Source organism: Elgaria multicarinata, chromosome 7 (genome assembly GCF_023053635.1).
Source record: "Elgaria multicarinata webbii isolate HBS135686 ecotype San Diego chromosome 7, rElgMul1.1.pri, whole genome shotgun sequence".
NCBI lineage: Eukaryota > Metazoa > Chordata > Lepidosauria > Squamata > Anguidae > Elgaria > Elgaria multicarinata.
In genome coordinates this window covers 8,249,518-8,268,721 of record NC_086177.1, presented here as the reverse complement: position 1 = coordinate 8,268,721, position 19,204 = coordinate 8,249,518, and the positions used below count along the sequence as shown (strand labels likewise).

The 19,204-nt window shown below is 42.7% G+C and overlaps 1 protein-coding gene across 4 annotated transcripts; it reads right to left on the bottom strand.

Annotated features, from left to right (window-relative positions):
* Positions 1–391: 391 nt before the first annotated feature.
* On the bottom strand, positions 392–19,033 carry ATPSCKMT (ATP synthase c subunit lysine N-methyltransferase). Of its 4 annotated transcripts, none has more exons than XM_063129719.1 (5): positions 19,003–19,033; positions 9,607–9,899; positions 6,430–6,567; positions 3,514–3,564; positions 392–992 (listed from the first exon to the last, which is right to left on the bottom strand). In XM_063129719.1, exons 2-5 carry the CDS (start codon positions 9,886–9,888, stop codon positions 816–818), a joined length of 648 nt encoding a protein of 215 aa, XP_062985789.1. In that variant the 5' UTR covers positions 9,889–9,899; positions 19,003–19,033; the 3' UTR covers positions 392–815. The 4 variants fall into 4 exon arrangements, with proteins under 4 accessions (XP_062985789.1, XP_062985790.1, XP_062985788.1 ...); XM_063129720.1 differs by lacking the exon at positions 19,003–19,033 and adding an exon at positions 15,918–16,103; XM_063129718.1 differs by lacking the exon at positions 19,003–19,033 and adding an exon at positions 10,766–10,847.
* Between the last annotated feature and the right edge of the window lie 171 nt (positions 19,034–19,204).

Genomic DNA, 19,204 nt, shown 5'->3' with positions numbered 1-19,204 from the left:
CCCCTGGAGAAGTGTGGGCCTTGGAAGGTGCCCAACCACAACAATCCTTGACATTGACCCTAGCTGATAGCATGTCTTGTAGCTATCTGCTACCAGTTAGGCACCCCTACCATAATCTTTCTTACAGTATCCCTACATCCCGGCAAATACTTTTAAGATCTCTGTCCTCACAGAGTTCAGCAATATGGATTCATGTTATCAGCAAGTTTAATTAAACTGTGTTTGTGCGTGCACGACAGCAAGCAAGGGTGAAGAGACCTGCTTTAGATTAAGTGGGCATATGATTGTGGCCTTAATTACAAACACAGAGAATACAAAATCAGAATAGTCAAAGAAAGGTTAGCCTGAAAGCCCAATTTTTAATAAAATCTTATTACATCTTACCATTTGTTAAATATTTTATTAAAATACTTACATCACATTGCAGGCATTTTGCCAGTGCGTTTTTAAATTGGTACGTTACAATTCCGTAATTTACTTTTTTAATTCAATGGATATTCCCTCCAATCTCAAGGTATTGTGGAAGAGGACACTGCACAATATTGGTCTATGACTAGGCAGTGGGGAGGATTTATGCAAGTCCTCCCTACTGTCCAGTCATGGTCCAATATTTTACATGACTGAAGCGCCTAATGATCTTTAAGGAGTACAAAAGACAAGGAGCATTTGGGGAAGCATTCTGGGCTACTATTGCTGAAATGTTCACCCACCAAAATCAGAGGCACAATGAGATCTACTCAACACCCATGCTCACCATTCAAAGCCACCAGAACAATACTTTTGGAAATGTAACTAATTCGAAAGAATGCACTTGGTCATAACTGCATCCTTTTCCTTTTCAATCTAAAAGACTCTGAGTCATAGGCCCACACAGTGTCAATGCCCTCTCCAAAACTATGGTTTGGCCTCCAGTGGGGAAAAGGAAAACGACAGGCAATAACCCTGGCGTCTTGCTGAAGTTCTTCTCCAAGCTTCTTCTCCAGTTGCAGCATCTGTGAAGAAACAATAAAACCCCTTCAGGTGGTGTTGTGTGCTGTAGCTGCTCAAGCGTCCCCAAGGAGTCAAAACTAAGGAAAGTTCCTAGGCTAATCTACAAAGTTTTATTGCAAACAATTAATACTTCTGTAATACAAACTAGGCACTTTTATGGGAAAATCCCCTCTAGGCAATGCTATGCAAACTAAGCAAAACAATTGACCGTTCAAAGGAAAGAAAAGGCTTTTCAAATATCTCAAGCTTCAAGGTGGAGGAGGGTGCGTAGACGCCTTCTCACACAATCTCTCCGACTGTCTCTTTGCTGCTAATCTCACTGAACGTTTTAACTTCCAGCAATTCTTAACATCAAGTAATATTTTGGAATGTTCACCCCCAGAAGTTGACTCCCTCTCTCCTGAGAGCAAAGGATCTGGCCTTGAGGAGACAGACTCTGGGAGGGGCGCATTCGCAGCTGGAGGCTCTCCTGTGTGAACTTCCTCCCCACACTGGCTCCGCATCTTCTGAATCATAATCTGTTTCTGATTGATTACCTGGGTCACCTGCTCCCAACACCAGAGAATGGATGGGAATACATAATCAAGTGAGAAAAGTGTAGAAGGCTGAGATGGAACAATGGCGCTTGGAAGATTACAAAGAAATGGCAGAGGAAGAGAAAGGCTATTAAAGATATGCAAAAATTAAAATAATAGGTTTTCTGTGTGAGTAAAATAAAGAAAGATGGAGGCTATAAGGAAAGGGAGAGAAATACTGGTCATAGCAAATTAGCAGAAGAAATGACAGTTACTGTATAAGACAACAGAATAGTTAATGGTAGGTTAATAGCCAACTCCATAGTTGATTATCAAGGCGTTACTCCCCACATGACATGGTTATAATCATAGAGTTGACTATTAGTCAACAGTGTTTGATTGACACATTCCCCTCCCTCTCTCCCCCACCCCCTCAGTCGTCCCTCTGGTATCCCATCAGATTATGGCTATTACCTCTTTTGTCTTTATATCTCCCATCCTTCAAGGTGGCTAGAAATAATTTTAAAAAATACCTCCCTTCTTATATTTCCCCCTCGTTTCTCTTTATTTGCCTTCTTTTCATTACAGCTTTCTATACATTTTTCTCGTTTATACCTCCATCCTTCTCTGTAACTCATTGCTGCCCTCCCCTAATACCCATACCTCTTTCTTTGTTTAAAAATCTCCCCTGTCCTCCTCCTCCTCTTCTTCTTCTTCCTCTTCCTCCACCTCCTCCATATTTTGAGATAAGTGGAGCTGAACTCTGTGCATGTGATGATCCCATGTGGGGGGAGGCACTTTTTGCAAATTTCCCTCTTCCCTCCTTCCCTCCCTCCCTTCCCACTCTTAAGATCTGTTCTTTGTTCTAGAGGGTTGGGGGACCCTCCATAACAGTGTGTGAGGCGGCAGCTCTGGGAGGGATGCAGGGAGGGAAGGAAGAATCCACAACACTTGCCGTCTCTCCCCCATTCCTCCAGCAGAAAATTCCTGCTAGATCCCGGTTCCCCTCCACCAATGGAAGCAGCCCTTCTGTTCATGGAGGATGAACTCTGCATCCCACCCATAAATTATATTCCCTCTAACCTTATACAGTTTCAAGCAGCTCTTATGTCCCTTCTCCATTTCTAATTGCTTTTTTTAAAAAACAGTCCTATCAGTGGAGTTGCCGCCAATCAAAGACTGGGGATAACCAGAAGATTGGGGAGTTGCAGCAGTGCACTCAGTCCAGTACTTGAGTTGTCCTTCACCCCATGCAAGAAAGGCAAACGAAGAGAAGCTCCCTTGTCTGGTATTTACAGGGCAAGTGAAGCTAGACTGAGCACATTCACCTGCCCTGCATCCTCTCGCCAATGTGAAGAGCGCCATGAACAGCAAAGCCAGTTCCCGGCGGACGCACCAGGAGGACTATATTCCCAATACGCCTACCAAATGACATCAGGGGGAGCGGACTTTCCCCTTTGATGTTATGTGGCCTGCAGAGGGCTTGGCAGATTCTTCTTGCTCAATCTTGTTCTATTTATTTGAAGGTTTGTGTGATGATTTCCGTTGAAGATGCCACTATTTAATTCCCCGCCCCCTCCACAAAAATAGCCTCGGGTGGCGCAGAGTGGTAAAGCAGCAGTTTCTGCAGCCGAAACTCTCCCCACGGCCTGAGTTCGATCCCAACGGAAGCTGGTTCTCAGGCAGCCGGCTCAGGTCGACTCAGCCTTCCATCCTCCCGAGGTCGGTAAAATGAGTACCCAGTTAGCTGGGGGAAAGGTAATAACGGCCGGGGAAGGCGACGGCAAACCACCCCGCTACAAAGTCTGCCAAGAAAATGTCAGCGAAAGCTGGCGTCCCTCCAAGAGTCAGTAATGACTCAGTGCTTGCACGAGAGGTTCCTTTCCTTTTCCTTCCCCTCCACAAAATGAAACATGGATTCTGTCAAACCTATCCACAATCAAGGATTTCAGAGATTATTATATATAAACATTCTAGATAATCGTATGGTTAGATAATGAAAACTTACCATTTCAGGTACTCCAAAGATAACAACATTTGTATACTGGGAAAAACTGATCTGTTAAAAAAGAAAGAAAAAGAAGGCAATATTCACTCTCTATAAATGCATTATTTGTTCCCTCTGCTTATTTTACAGGCCTGTATGTGCCCACTTGTGAATATTTTTTAATTATTTCTTTCATCTACATTCTACAAGGATCAGAAACTCTATATGAAACGTAAATGAAGTTTTCCCCTCAACTTGTCAAATTCCTGTCTGTCTAATGATGCAACTGAGATCCCTTGCTCTCTGAAATCCGAGGTGTGTTTTATTGCTGGCAGCCATGATGGCTTAAAATGGTGGTGCACTATGCCACTGGCGATGTTCAGACAATCATGGACAATCATCATGGGTTCTTCCACAGTCCCTGTGATTTACATAATTATCTATGATGCAGTGCGGGTTGTTGTGTTGTCCAAACCCGGCGCACGATGTGGCAGGGGTGGCTTCTCATGTACTCTACAACCTTACTGCAAGCCATGGGTTGTGGAGTGTATAAGAACTCACTTCCACTATACTGTGTGCTGGGTTCAGACAACATGGCAACCTGTATTGTGTTGCACATAATTATGAAAATTGCAGTCATGCATGTAGCATGCACAGGGGAAGAACCCACGAGAGCCAGTGTGTTGTAGTGGCTAAGGTGTTAGATTGGGAGTCGGGAGATCTGGGTTCTAGTCCCCACTCAGCCATGGAAACCCACTGGGTGACTTTGGGCTAGTCACAGACTCTCAGCCCAACCCACCTCACAGGGTTGTTGTTGTGAGGATATCATGGAGAGGAGGATGTACGCTGCCTTGGGTTCCTTGGAGGAAAAAAGGCGGGATATAAATGCAATAAATAAATAAATAAAATAGTCCCGCAATCGCCCGAACCTGGTCTCTACGTCTTTCTATCCTAGAGTTTGGATGCCAGTGGAATCACCAGTAAAATACTGGCAACTGATGGTCTATTCTTCATACTGGGAAAAAGAATGAAGGCCTTTGAAAGTCAACAGATTTAACATATATATTATTGGTGGCATTACTATTATGATTTTAAATAGAATATGAGATGAGAGAGCCAATGCAGAGAGCAGAAAAGAGCCGTAACACAGGCAAGCTGAAGAATTCAAGAGAGAAGAGAAAAGAAGCCAAGCAAAAGAATGTTGCCAGAGTTTATGTGAGAAATAGTGAGAGCAAACAAGAGTTTCAGCTGCATCAGAAAAAGAGTAACTGATTTATTTTGTAGCTATTACAAAGATGAAATCAACAAAATTTAGCACTGAGTGAATGTGGGGTTGTACATAGATAAAATCAGAGACAAAACCTGATTATAGATGTACAATCTAATTAGGAGGCAAAGTAAACATGACACTATGGATGCAATCAGCAGTTGTGTGATGTGGTTTTTACAGTAACTAGCAGGTGTAAACAGCAGTTGTGGGTACACTGACCAGATCAACTGTGCTGGCAGGAAAAGGAGGACCTAGGGAGGTTGTGGGCTCTCCCACACTAGAGGCCTTCAAGAGGCAGTTGGACAACCATCTGTCAGGGATGCTTCAGGGTGGATTCCTGCACTGGGCAGGGGGTTGGACTTGATGGCCTTGTAGGCCCCTTCCAACTCTGCTATTCTATTATTCTATGATTCTATTATTATGAAAAAAGGAAAGCAGCCAGAACACAGGTGCCAGGGCATCTTCAGCGGACTGTACTGACAAGATAACCCATGTGCCGTTGTTAGACAATACAACACATTAAATCAAATGCACAGTTACAAAATGGGGGATACTTGGCTCAGCAATACTACAAACGAGAAGGTCCTTGGAATTGTTGTAGATCACAAGCTGAATATGAGCCAACAGTGTGATATGGCTGCAAGAAGGGCAAATGCTATTTTGGGCTGCATTAATAGAAGTATAGCTTCCAAATCACATGAGGTACTGGTTCATCTCAATTCGGCCCTGGTTAGGCCTCATCTAGAGTATTGCGTCCAGTTCTGGGCTCCACAATTCAAGAAGGATGCAGACAAGCTGGAGCGTGTCCAGAGGAGGGCAACCAGGATGATCAGGGGTCTGGAAACAAAGCCCTATGAAGAGAGACTGAAAGAACTGGGCATGTTTAGCCTGGAGAAGAGAAGATTGAGGGGAGACATGATAGCACTCTTCAAATACTTGAAAGGTTGTCACACAGAGGAGGGCCAGGATCTCTTCTCGATTCTCCCAGAGTGCAGGACACGGAATAACGGGCTCAAGTTAAAGGAAGCCAGATTCCAGCTGGACATCAGGAAAAACTTCCTGACTGTTACAACAGTACGACAATGGAATCAGTTACCTAGGGAGGTTGTGGGCTCTCCCACACTAGAGGCCTTCAAGAGGCAGCTGGACAACCATCTGTCAGGGATGCTTTAGGGTGGATTCCTGCATTGAGCAGGGGGTTGGACTCGATGGCCTTGTAGGCCCCTTCCAACTCTACTGTACTATGATTCTATGAATTCTTAGCACCACACTGTGGGGCCAAACCAGATCAGTCCCTGCCCCTGTACCAGTTACTTGTATCGTGAGAAAAGCTCCTATTGGCACAATGGTTGCAATTAGAGTAAATAACCATTTCTAGCTGTGTCAGTGAGTCTAGTTTGGTCCTAAGATAGAAATGAAAGGGGTGCAGAAAGGGGAGACAGGAAATTGTCACTTTGCCCTGATTTTAATGTAATGTAATTTTAAAAAATGTACCCCACCTTTTCTGAAAACAGTCCAATGATTCCATTGAATAATTCCATTAGAATATTAATATAGGAATGAACTTTTAAAAAATGCTTAAAAGCCATACTTAACATTGCATTGGTTTCTATTTGTCCATTTCTGTTTGCATTTTTGGTCATTTGTAAATTTTCATATACATGTACCTTCCATAAATCTGAAATGTAAAATTTGGCATCTTGATGAACTCCTTCTCTCCAAGCACAGTACCTGGAATACCATACCAACCAGGGGTTTAATTCATAACCAACAGCTTTGAATCCAACTTTTGCAGCTGCTATTACCTGCGTAAAGACAAAACAGTATATGCTCAACAGAATAAAATCACTGGGACATTCCCGACTGGAACACAGAGCTTAGTGAAACTGTAGAAAACTATTTTAAATAGCACAAACATGCAGCAGGCTCCTCAGCATGAATACTGAGTTCAATGTCCTAATAAATATGGCACAGAGTTACAATCATAACATTATTGTTCAAGCAATTATTGATTTAGGACGCAATCCTATGCATATTTAGACAGAAAAAAGTCCTATAACTCCCAGCGTTACTCAGTCAGCTAGGGAATGCTGGGAGTTGTATGACTTCTTCTGCCTAAGTATGCATAGCACAGTGCCTTTAAGTGCAAAACCTCCGTTTTGCAGATAACCAAATAAGTAGGTTTAGCAGTTCGCTTTGATGGGTCTGCCTGTGTGTTGATCCTTTGCACTTTGCAGTATTACTCCAATCTTATAAATTAGCCCACAGAAGCTAGTAGCCTAAAAGCTACTAGCTAAGAGGCTAAGAGCCTGTGTTTCCATGCTGGCCATTTCCAACCAGTATGGAAACACAAGCTAATAATCACTTAGAGAGCAACCCTATGGCCCCTAGACAGCATCTCAGTGGGCCACAGGGTCGTTTGGTTTCGTGGCTTAGAGGTCAGACAGCGTTCTGACCTTGAAGCCAGGAAACCACGCTCCCCTACCCTTCTCCCTTGTAACCAGCACCAAGAACTGAGCCAGTTATCTCTCCATGCTCGGAAAATAGAGGGCAGAGACATGGAAAGGGAGTGTTCCAAGGGTCAGGGGGGAGAGAAGACCAATATGGGTGTGGTATGTCATTTCCTGTGGCCATCCTAGCCTCCTTCCCTCCCCCTCCAAGGTGTTGCTGCTAGACGGGTGAAATTTCCTGTCCAGCGGAAATGCAGGGTGGCTAGAGTGTGTCCTCCCAGGGTGCATTGGATACTTGGTAGCCTCCGAGTTTGGAGGCTGCTGACTATCCTCATAGTATTGTGCCCTTAGTTAGGGAAAAAGCAGACTTCTACCAAGTACGCTAGCAGAGAATGGAAGGGTTATTCTCTTCCAACTCAATCCACCCACGGTGTTTCCGTGCTGGTCGTAACTTTTTTATTTATTTATTATTTATTAATTACATTTCTACACCACCCAATAGCCGGAGCTCTCTATGGCTAGCATAGAAACCAAACAGGCTGGCAGAGAAGGAATGGAATGGTTCATCCCTCTTCCACCAGCCTGCTCACTCACCTGCCTGGAATACCGACTTATTAAATAGAAGCCTATCTTACCATGTCAAAGGAAGCAATAATTTGGACCTCCTTGCTGATAGGATTGCCAGGACATAACCCAGTGAATGAGCTTGCCTGTTGAATAGCCTGCAACTGCGTAAGAAGACGGAGCAACAACTACTTCCATCGTGCTCCTCCCTTATTTATTTATTACATTCTTATACTGCCCAATAGAAAATATTGGGGTTCTCTGGGCAGTTCACAATTAAAACCATAAAATACAAGTTAAAACATAATGTATTTATTTTTAGTTAAAACATAATATAAAGATTTAAAAGTTAAAAATATCATATAAAACCAAAAAGTTACAGTCCAGGGAAAGCCTGTGTGAAAAGATATGTTTTCAGGAGGGGTTTAAAGGATTTTCTGCCTCCTGAACTGCACGAGTGAGGGTTTTCCAGATGGTGGGCGCTGCTACAGAGAAGACCTTCATCCCCACTATCCACACTCCTCTTGTGAGATTAAATCAGGAGATAAGGCAGCTGCAACCTTTCTACATAAAATAATTTTAAAAAGCGGGGGGGGGGGGGGAGGAACGGCCCTGTTTCTCTCCTCCCCAACCCCTGTTTTTATTTTTATTTTACCTTTTCCAGAGGTGTAGGGCTGTGAAATCTGCACTTGCCTTCCTTCCCATGCAGATGCCAGGAAGGAATGCAAGTGGGGGTGCAAGGTGCATCATGACGCCAAAGTGCCGCCATAAGAATGGGGCCTGAACACACCTGGACTCCTAATAGTGAAAGTGGCAACGAGGAGTATGGAATAATGAATGGAGAGGAGGACATCTGGAATGGGCTGGGAAACTCACAACTGCTTCATCATCTAATTCAGCAACAGATTTAAAAATAAGGGGATTTCTAGCAACTTTAATGACCTACTTTATAGCTCAGAGGTTGGGCACATTCTTTACATCAAGGGTGGACAACCTGTGGCCCTCCAGATGTTTTTGGCATACAATTCCTATCGTCCCTCACTATTGGCTATGCTGGCTGTGGCTGATGGGAGTTGTGATCCTCCAGAGGTTTTGGCCTACAAGTTGCCAGTCCCTGCTTAAGGTCTCCTGGTCAAATGCCAACATCTCCAGTTAAATCAGCTTCCCTAACCTGGTACCCTCCAGATCTTTAAGATTACAACTCTGAGGATTCCTGACCATTGGCTATGCTGGCTGAGGCTGATTGGAGTTCAAGTTCAAAACATCTGGAGAGCACCAGGTTGGGGAAGGCTGCCTTGAAGGATCTCCGGTAGTTGGGCTGGGAAAAACGTAAGAACATAAGAAGTACCCTGATGCTGGATCAGACCAAGGGTCTCTCTAGTCCAGCACTGCTCACACAGTGACCAACCAGCTGTCAACCAGGGACCAACAAAGCAGGGCATGGTGCAACAGCACCCTCCTACGCATGTTCCCCAGCAACTGGTGCACAAAGGCTTATTGCCTTGAATACTGGAGGTGGCACATAACCATCAGGCCTTAGAACAGCTGCCAGAGAGATGGACCAGGGGCCTGTATTAGGCAGCTGGACAACCATCTGTCAGGGATGCTTTAGGGTGGATTCCTGCATTGAGCAGGGGGTTGGACTCGATGGCCTTATAGGCCCCTTCCAACTCTACTGTTCTATGATTCTATGAATGGGTTCCTGTGTATTTGGCAGTTCTATCCCTGTCTTGGGTAAAATATACAAACTCCATTAACACTGCACTGCATAACTCAATGTACACTTGCCCGGCTCTTTTTCATTAAAGACAAAAACCGCTTTAAACTTACAATGCGTCCATCGCCACTCCCTATGTCAACCAGGGATCCAGTTCTGCCCTTCAACACGTTCAGGACGTTTTCAACCTGCTTTGAAGTCGCAGGTATGAACGGCAGGCAATGTTTCCTCAGTGCTGGAGCAATAAATGGAGTAGCAACAGAGTACAGGGCCACTAATGTCCCACCAACAATGCCAGTGAGCAGTAAGCCCCAATTCCTTCGTTTAGAGCCTTCCTCAATGACAATCAAAGGCAAAATGTCTTGGGCTGTGCTGCCTCCAGGTATTTCTGACATAATAAAAACACCTAGAAAATGAGAAACATTTATTATGAATAAAATCCAGAATTTATATTAATATTCTTACACCTCTGTTTGCAACAGGGGACACAGCACTATAAGAAGATATCAAAGGTCCAGCATCCTGGTTCACCTAGGTGCTCCTGGGAAGACAACAAACAGGGCATGAAGGCAATAGCCCTCTTCAGTTGTTTGCTCCTTATCGGAGGTATACTGCCTTTGAACAAGGAGGATCCATTTAGCTATCAGGGCTACTAGATACAACTATCACTAGTAGCACATCCAGTTTATAATTTTTATAGATTTAAACATGTTAAAAATTCTAAAATTTAAATTGTTATAACTTTTTTAAAAAAAAAAAACCATATACATATATAAACAGATTTTAAAATGTGAACAATTAGGTATTAAAAATAGCTTCTGTCACAAGTAAGAGTGTGCTGCAATACCACTTATAAGCTAAACCAGAACCAAACCTCAATGAGAGAACATGAACTAACAATTAACATTTGTATTCAACAAGTCTTAGATACGATCATCCATGAATTTTTAAAGCCGTGGGCCATCACGCCTTCTTGGAGCAGTGAACTCCATTCGTTAATGATATGTTGTGTTAAGCATGTGCTTAAATCTCTCCCATTAAAATCAACGGGGCTTAAAATTGCCTGACTTTGGGTGGATCATGCCTCTGCTTTCTAATTTATGACAGTAATTTCATTTTAGGATTTTCTTCCTTGACGAGACTGCCTCAAATCATATTAACAAAAATGAATTCTGAGAAAAAACTTGAGTTATACATCAACTTTGTTCTCATTTTAGTAGTACAAAATGCAGACACATAATCCAATATTAATACATACTACCCAAGTCTCACAGGATCTGAATAAAGAAGGACGATCTCTCTTCAGTAATGCTTTCCTTGGGCATTTCTCCTGTAACATTCAGTGGTGTTTCAACATCAGAAATATTAATGCGCGTGCATAAAACTGGATTCCATTTACAAGGGAAAAAAAACACCAAATTGAAAGTGCCAAATGATATATAAGCTCTTTTTGAATGCATTAGTAACATTAAGAATCCAGACACTTTCAGAAGTTGCCCTACTGACTGCAGCAGGACTTACATATAAGTAAGCTAAGCGTGCACAGGATTAGGCCATTTGTTTCGCTGCAAATTCTGCAAAGTGTTTGCTAAGTAACGAAGTGCAGCATCCATTAAAGGAGAGTGAGTGTTAAGGCATGTTATGCCGTATATGTCCTTGCTTTGGACACAGGCAGCGAAGGACCAGAGATCCTTAGAGAAGGCTGTCAGTTTGATCTAATGCAGAGCTAGGAACACTGTTGATTTCAGTGGCCTTAGGCAGAAAGTAGAGATCTCCAGATATTTTGGATTTCAACTCCCAGCATCCCTGACCATTGCTGTAAGGGATTTTTGGGAGTTGAAGTCACAAATATCTACCTTCTTCCCACCTCTACCTTTAGGTATGCCTAATCTTCCATAGGATCGGGCTGCACTGATCACAATCTGCACCGTCCAGCATATTAATTCATTTATTATTTATTTAAACAGTGCTCATCCACCTTTCAGGGTGCACTGCCCTCCCAAGGTTACTTCTAATATTACAAAACATGAACATACAAATTACAATTAAACATACACAGCAGTAGCAGCAACTAATGGTATTTATTTAAAATATTTATAAGCCGTCTTTCAGGGCAGGAGAATCAAATGTTTTAAGTACCAAATGAAATGCTTCAGAATCTTTACAATTACACAAACTGTGTTATAAAACATATGAGCATGTTCACTCAAGGCTATGAAACAAAGTAACAGATAATAGAATAGAAATTTGTAAGTCAGAAATGCCTAGGCCACTGTGATCCAGAGTGTCTTTTATCAGCTTTAGCTGATATGCCCGCTGCGACCCTATCTAGCCTTGCTTCAGTTATCCTGGCAAAGCCACCTGTTTGAATTACCGCAACACATTGTAAGTGCTTTTTGGCACTTACACCTTCAATTAGTCCTGAATAGGGATGCAAGATTGTTCATTGGCACTGGGCAATTTGATCATATTTCATCAGTGCTTTGTCATTTGCACTGGCTTCCAGTCATTTCTAGGCTCAACTTAAAGTGCTACTTTTGACCCAAGCCATTTGACCTAAATGGCTTGGGACCTGGTTACCTTACGGACTGCCTCCTCCCACATGTACCAACCCAGACTTCCTTGAGCATCCTTTAAGGACCTTCTCTGGGTGACCCCCTATCGATCTAAGTGGGGTGTGGCAGGTGGCTATGAGGGAAAGGGGCTTTCCAAGATGTGGAGATTTCATTCCAGAGAACCTAGCCTGTTGCTTACTTTGTGGGATTTTTGGCATCAAGTGAAGAAATGTTACTTTCTCCAGGCCTCTTAAACTCTTAAATCTAAACCCTCTTTTTAAAATTGAAACCTGATTAATTTATTTCTGAGTATTGATGGGGATGGTATCTAAGGAACTAGCTGGAATGACCGCTAGCACACCAGGAAGCTAGTGCTTGACAGCACAACCAAAAAGTAGCTCAAACTAGTGCTTCCAGAATGGAACATGTCTTCTCCTGTTCAAGAAGCGTTTGAGTTGGTTTCCAGGGTTGCACTATGAAGCACTAGCTGCCTGTTTCGCTAGCGGTCATTCCCACATGCGCAATGTGATTAGCACTGGTGGACTGCCAGCCCTGAATACTGCCAAGAGCTTTTGTGGCACTGATTTTATTCTGTGCTGTATAATTTAGGGTTGCATTTCATTGTTGCTGTTAGTTGCTGTGAAGGAACAATGCTGTCCTATTTTTGTATTTAAGTTGATCTGGGAATATTATGGAGTTAAATCTGTTTTGTGCATGTGCTGGTTAGTTTCAGCCAAAAGGTTAATAGTCTATAGAGATCAAAAGTTTAGCTAGATTAAATGAGTCAGGATGTTTGTTCAAGGAGCCAAAGGTTTGCAAGGAGATTCAACTGAAAGTCAGGAGAAGAACTTAGGACATAGAAATTTAGAGTGCAAAAGTGAACAAAAAAATAACCTCCTGATTGGATGGACCTGAGAATGGGGTGTGTGTAGGGGGAATTACTACAAGAGCAATCCTGTGATGGTTAGACAACCATGCTGGGAGTTGTATAGGATTGTGCCCTAAGTTATAAATAAGATATAAAAGCCAAGGAGACAGAGAGAAAGGAAATAATGAACGAAAACTCAAGAGTCCTAGATGAAAGAAGGTATGGCTTGAAAGGAACCTGGATAAAATAGGGACTCAGTCTAGTAAGGTTAGTTAAATGTGGTTATTTTATTATTGCTCATACTTTTTTATTTGTATGTGGTATGTGTGTATCCATTTAGATTTTAAAATTTATTCCTGTTATTGTTTTCCCCCCTCCCCCGTAAAATTCTAAACTTTGTGGTCTCGTTTCTTGTTGGGTTATATCTAACAGCCAGCCCTCACACTACCTGAGTCCCAGAGAGTTCTAAGGCTGGTTTGGTGGAAGCAACCAGAGGGGGGTTGCTTCCATTGCCACCACTACCTGGTGGCAGTGGAGAAGGCCATGGCAAGAGAATGGCAAGAGTGAGAGTACACTATTTTGCCTGGTCTCCCTTCCACTCATGGAACAGGGTGTTGCTAGTCTGTGCCAGTTGCCCAGAGAACTGTTATTTGGTGACATAAAAATATTGTTAGTAAATAAAAAAAATTACTGGTCTTTGACAGGTCAGTTTTGACCCACAACTAGGTCAAGCTAAGTTGGGTCACATCATTGGTATTATCTCTATTTTTAAAAAATGTTTTAAGAGGAGGAAGAGAGGAGACGTACGAAAGGCGATCTTTGCCTCCCCAACACTCTTTGGTGGTTTTTGCTAGATGGGCTTTTTCAGGGTGCTTTGGAGGGGAAGGGAAGGCGGATGGAATAGAGGCAGGATAAATCATATCCTGGCCTCTCCAGTTTCGTCCTCTCCCCACAGAATGCCCCTTTCCGCCTCCTCTGAGGTTGCTTTTCCATCCTTGAAGGGCCGCCAAGGTGGTTCCCTCCACTCCGGGTGTGAGGTGGTGGCAGCGGATCTCCAACTCACTCTTCCAAAGTTGGAGTGTTGTGTTTGACCTCGGAAGGATTTTTCCAAGCAATCCTATGATCCCTGGGATGCTCTCCCAGGGACTATAGGATTGCTCTCTTACTTAGCCCCCAAACTGTATGGGAGTCCTGGCTCTCACTTCAATCTTGCATGGCCTAAGGAAGACTAATATTTTACAGCTTTGTACCCAACCACAGCATTAGCAATACAAGTCAAAGTTCTGTAAACAAGAGACAGAGACGCATAAGATCCCATCAGTTTATGGCAGAGGTGCAGAACGTCAGGCTCGAGGTCCCAAACCAGCCCTCCAGGGTTCCCAGAAGGCCCCTTTTCCCCAACCAGCAAGTGGTTTCCTGGCTTTTGTAGCTCCCCCCCTCAATCTAAAAAAGTTGAAAGACGTTTCCTAAGACTTTAGTTGCTCAGAGTAAGAGCTTTAAGCAAAAAATATGCTGCTGTTTTTGGTATTTTGTTCTCACCCCTTTGGCCCCTCCCACACCAGAATGTGGCCCTCAAGAGCTTCTTTGAAAGACAATTTGGCCCTGAAAGAGGTTTTGCACCCCTGGTTTATGGGCTTTATCATAAGCAAGTAACCAAAAACAGGAGTTAAGGTAAGTAACTATATTTTCAAGATCAAATCACTAACAGTTAACGACTGGAAAAGACATTAAACTTGCATATAAACTAGTAACCACCATAGAATATACACATATAAACATAGAAATTTTTATAAAAACGAAATGATAAAAACAGGTCAAATGTGTTTCGACAAATGTGTCTTCTTCAGTGACGCCTAAATAAACAGAGCTTCTGTATATGTATTAGACTGGGGTGACTCCAATTTAGAGGCTCAAAAATTAGGTAGCCATTGTCACTCCCGTAGAATAGGGTGACCATATGAAAAGGAGGACAGAGCTCCTGTATCTTTAACAGTTGCATAGAAAAGGGAATTTCAGCAGGTGTCATTGGTATATATGGAGAACCTGGTGAAATTCCCTCTTCATCACAAAAGTTAAAGCTGCAGGAGCTATACTAGAAAGACCAGATTTAAAGGAAGGCAGGGCTCCTGCAGCCTTAACAGTTGCGATGAAGAGGGAATTTCACCAGGTTCCCCGTACACACAAATGACACCTGCTGAAATTCCCTTTTCTGTGCAACAGTTAAAGATACAGGAGCCCTGTCCTCCTTTTCATAGGGTCAGGAAATCAGAAGACGTTTACTTCTTGGGAGGAGAGCAATGACAAATCTTGATAAAATAGTTAAGAGCAGAGACACCACACCGACAACAAAGGTCCTCATAGTTAAAGCAATGGTATTCCCCGTAGTAACCTATGGCTGCGAGAGCTGGACCATAAGGAAAGCTGAGTGAAGGAAGATAGATGCTTTTGAACTGTGGTGTTGGAGGAAAATTCTGAGAGTGCCTTGGACTGCAAGAAGATCAAACCAGTCCATACTCCAGGAAATAAAGCCAGACTGCTCACTTGAGGGAATGGTATTAAAGGCAAAACTGAAGTACTTTGGCCACATAATGAGAAGGCAGGATACCCTGGAGAAGAGGCTGATGCTAGGGAAAGTGGAAGGCAAAAGGAAGAGGGGCTGACCAAGGGCAAGATGGATGGATGATATTCTGGGGGTGACGGACTTGACCTTGGGGGAGCTGGGGGTGGCAAGGGCCGACAGAAAGCTCTGGCATGGGCTGGTCCATTAAGTCACGAAGAGTCAGAAGCGACTGAACGAATAAACAACAACAAAACCGTAGAACTAATTACATCAGGCTCAGTTTCGCTGTTGCTGGCTACAATGAACGAATAAACAACAACACAACTGATGTGAGGGGTTAACTCCTGTTTTTGGTTACTACGTAGCTTGTTTTAGTTAAGGTTTATACTCTTTTCATATATAGCTTTATCATAAGCAACCTTACTGAGAAGAGATACTTACTGTCGACTAAATAAGCATAAGCTTGCAGTCCTAGTCATACGTGCATTCTAGGGCTAGTCATCCTTACTTGGAAGTAAATTCCACAGATATCCGTGGACTTACTTCTGAATAGCCATTAACGAAGACACTGTCCCCTGCCTCGGGGGTCGGATCGGGTCCCGCCTCCTAGCAGCGGAGGAACCGACGCCTAGTTCATTTACACTTCTAGCAAGCATGCAATTGCTTGGCGGAAGCGGCAAGGATAAAGCTACTTCCTATCCGCATTGACTGTACCATTATGTTCATGGATGGGGGGGGGGTTGTTCTTTTTTACGCATAAACTGCCTGTTTTTTTACTTGAAAACAAAAGGGCAACAATGACTTTAAGGCTGCCTTTTCAAAGAACGGTGTTGTCTCAATGGTATCATCCACCGTGTAAATAGCCAGAAAAACCACAATACAAAATCTTCCCAATGGTAGCTAGCTCATAGAGATAGAAAAGGTTTAGAGTAACACACCCTACCCGCCGGCAATATGGGAAACAGTCATTGGCGTAGAGATTATAATTATTTTTTCTTATTATTTTAGGGTGACCCTATGAAAAGGAGGACAGGGCTCCTGTATCTTTAACAGTTGTATTGAAAAGGGAATTTCAGCAGGTGTCATTTGTATATATGGAGAACCTGGTGAAATTTCCTCTTCATCACAACAGTTAAAAGTTGCAGGAGCCCTGCCCTCTTTTAAATCTGGTCACTCTAGTATAGCTCCTGCACCTTTCACTGTGGTGATGAGGAGGGAATTTCACCAGGTTCTCCATATATACAAATGACACCTGCTGAAATTCCCTTTTCTATGCAACTGTTAAAGATACAGGAGCCCTGTCCTCCTTTTCATAAGGTCACCCTAATTATTTATTACATTTATATACTGCTCCATAGCCGAAGCTCTCTGGGCGGGTTACAAAAGTTAAAAACAATGAACATTAAAAAGAAATATACAAAATTTAAAACCATATAAAGCATAAAATACAAACAAAACAGACAATATCCATTTAAAAACAACTATTCTGGGGCCAGTTAAATGATGCACTCCAAAAGCCTTGAGACAGAAATTCCCGGTTCTTTAGGTATGAGCTTCTGCTAGAAAACAATGGAAAAATCCATGCACTCAGCGTAGCCTGTCGTGTGTCCCCAGCCCCCCCCCCCCCCCGGCCGCCCAACAAATGTTAGCAACAAGAACAGGAGTTCCGGTGTTTCTAATGCTGGTATTATTTTGCATAGAAAATATTGTTGTTGTTTTTTAAAAAAGAAGTTTTAAATATTAAATGCTTGTAAATTAAAGGTAAATGATAACATAATTATCTCCATATTGGGGGTACATGGTTTACGACAATTTTACAGTGTTGTTATTGCATATTGCTTATTGCACTTGTTATTGCATTTTGCATATTGGGGATGGATTAGTTTAGATTTTCAGCCAAATATTCCACATACAAAACACCCTTAAGGATGCAGAAAAGTAAATCTATTTAAATTACTCTCTAGTCCAGTACAATCAAAATACTAACTACATGAAAAGGCAGTGTATGCTGTTTACTTGCATACACACTGTATTCTTAAACGTTTTTTTAAAACTCAATTTTTCACACAAATTTTTTGCTGCTACCTTTTGGGGTGGGGAAGGAGATACTGTCTAATGCCCTATCAGAGCTGCACTAAAATCCTGTATTTTTCCTTTGTTTTTCATGAGAAGTTTGCTTCCACCCTGGGGAGAACAGAAAATCTAGACTTCAGATTCATCCTGGAAGATAGATGTGTCCATATTTGGATGTAACATTAAATCACAGTTTAGTTCCACAGGACAAGACTTGATCTGGTGTTGTCCACCTGCCTGTTCCCTCCTTCAGCGCCTCTGACATTGGAAGTGGCCTGTGAGATCAGAGGCGTTTGTTTCCATTTTCAACTAACCCCAGTTACTTTGGCTGAGTTCAGACGACACGATAATCAACAGTTGTTTCCCATTCTGTTCCTATTACCTTCTCCCAGTTGATTAGCGTGTTGTCCAAACTCAGCCTCTGTGTTTTCCAAATAGTCAGCGATGGGGAGAAGGTAGATCTGATTGATATACAGAAGCTTGGCAAGGGTTTCTGACTTTCAGTTGTTTAACAGCAACAACAAAACAAGTTTTTCTACCTACTTGATTGCTGAAATGAAAAATAGTTTGGGGAAAACCTTGTATGTGAAAGGGCAGTAAACTTAGTTCAGTTCTGAGTCTGCAAGTAAATTTCCTAGGCTTCAAATGTGCTCAGAGGCACCCTGTTCTTTAATTCTAAATTTAATTTAACTTTGTTCTAGTTGGTGGATCTGATAAGACTGGAAGTCTGACCACCCCTGGTTTAGGGAAACTTATAAACCATGGGTTGAAGCATGCTTGCCTAAACCTAAGTAATTGTTAAGGCTAACCACAGTTTGTCCAGCTTCAGACAGAACAAGTAACCATGGTTAGCCTGAAATGGAAACAAAAGCTTCCAATTTTCTCCTCTAGCCCACGCAGGAATAAAAAAGGGAGAGTGGAGTATGAGCCATGAAGCTTTGTACTCCTTGCACTAAACCAGCTGAGCATTATGTGTGAAGTAGACATTTTAAATGTATTTTTGTGAACCGCCCACAGAGCTCCGGCTATTGGGCGGTATAGAAATGTAATAAATAAATAAATAAATTTTATGCTTCTGCCTTGTTTCTGTAGTTTTATTTGCTGCCTATTTTTTTTTTTATTGATTTGGAATCGGAAAATGGTGTGAAAAATTAATTTGATTTTAGACTTAGGAATTTTGTTGAGATTTTTGAACAGAAAAAGATTTACAGCGCAATCCTATGCAGGCATGAAAAGAAGTAAATCCCATTGAATCCAGGGAGGCTTACTCTCAGGTCAACGGGTGTAGGATCGCAGCCTTAGAAGTACTCCCGTTGAGCTCAGCGGGTCTGACTTCTGAGCAGTCATGTATCGGATTGCGCCGTTAGTCAACCGACGCCGCGCAGAGCAATGCAAAGTCGAGAGAGTGGCGCCACTCGGTGCACAAAGAGCATCACGGCCTTTCCATTTTTACCCGAAGTTCAGACTGTGCGTTCTTCAGTTTTCTTCCTTATCTCTATGGATTATACATCCTGGGTGTGGTACTGCTCTTGCGCGTGCGCGCGCGGACGCTTCCAGAACATGGTTTTACCGCGAGAAAGGAGCTCGGCAGAGAGAAATTCTCCGCAAAGGGGCAGCCTTTGCGCATGCGTGCGTGCCGTCTGTCGGGCAGTCTC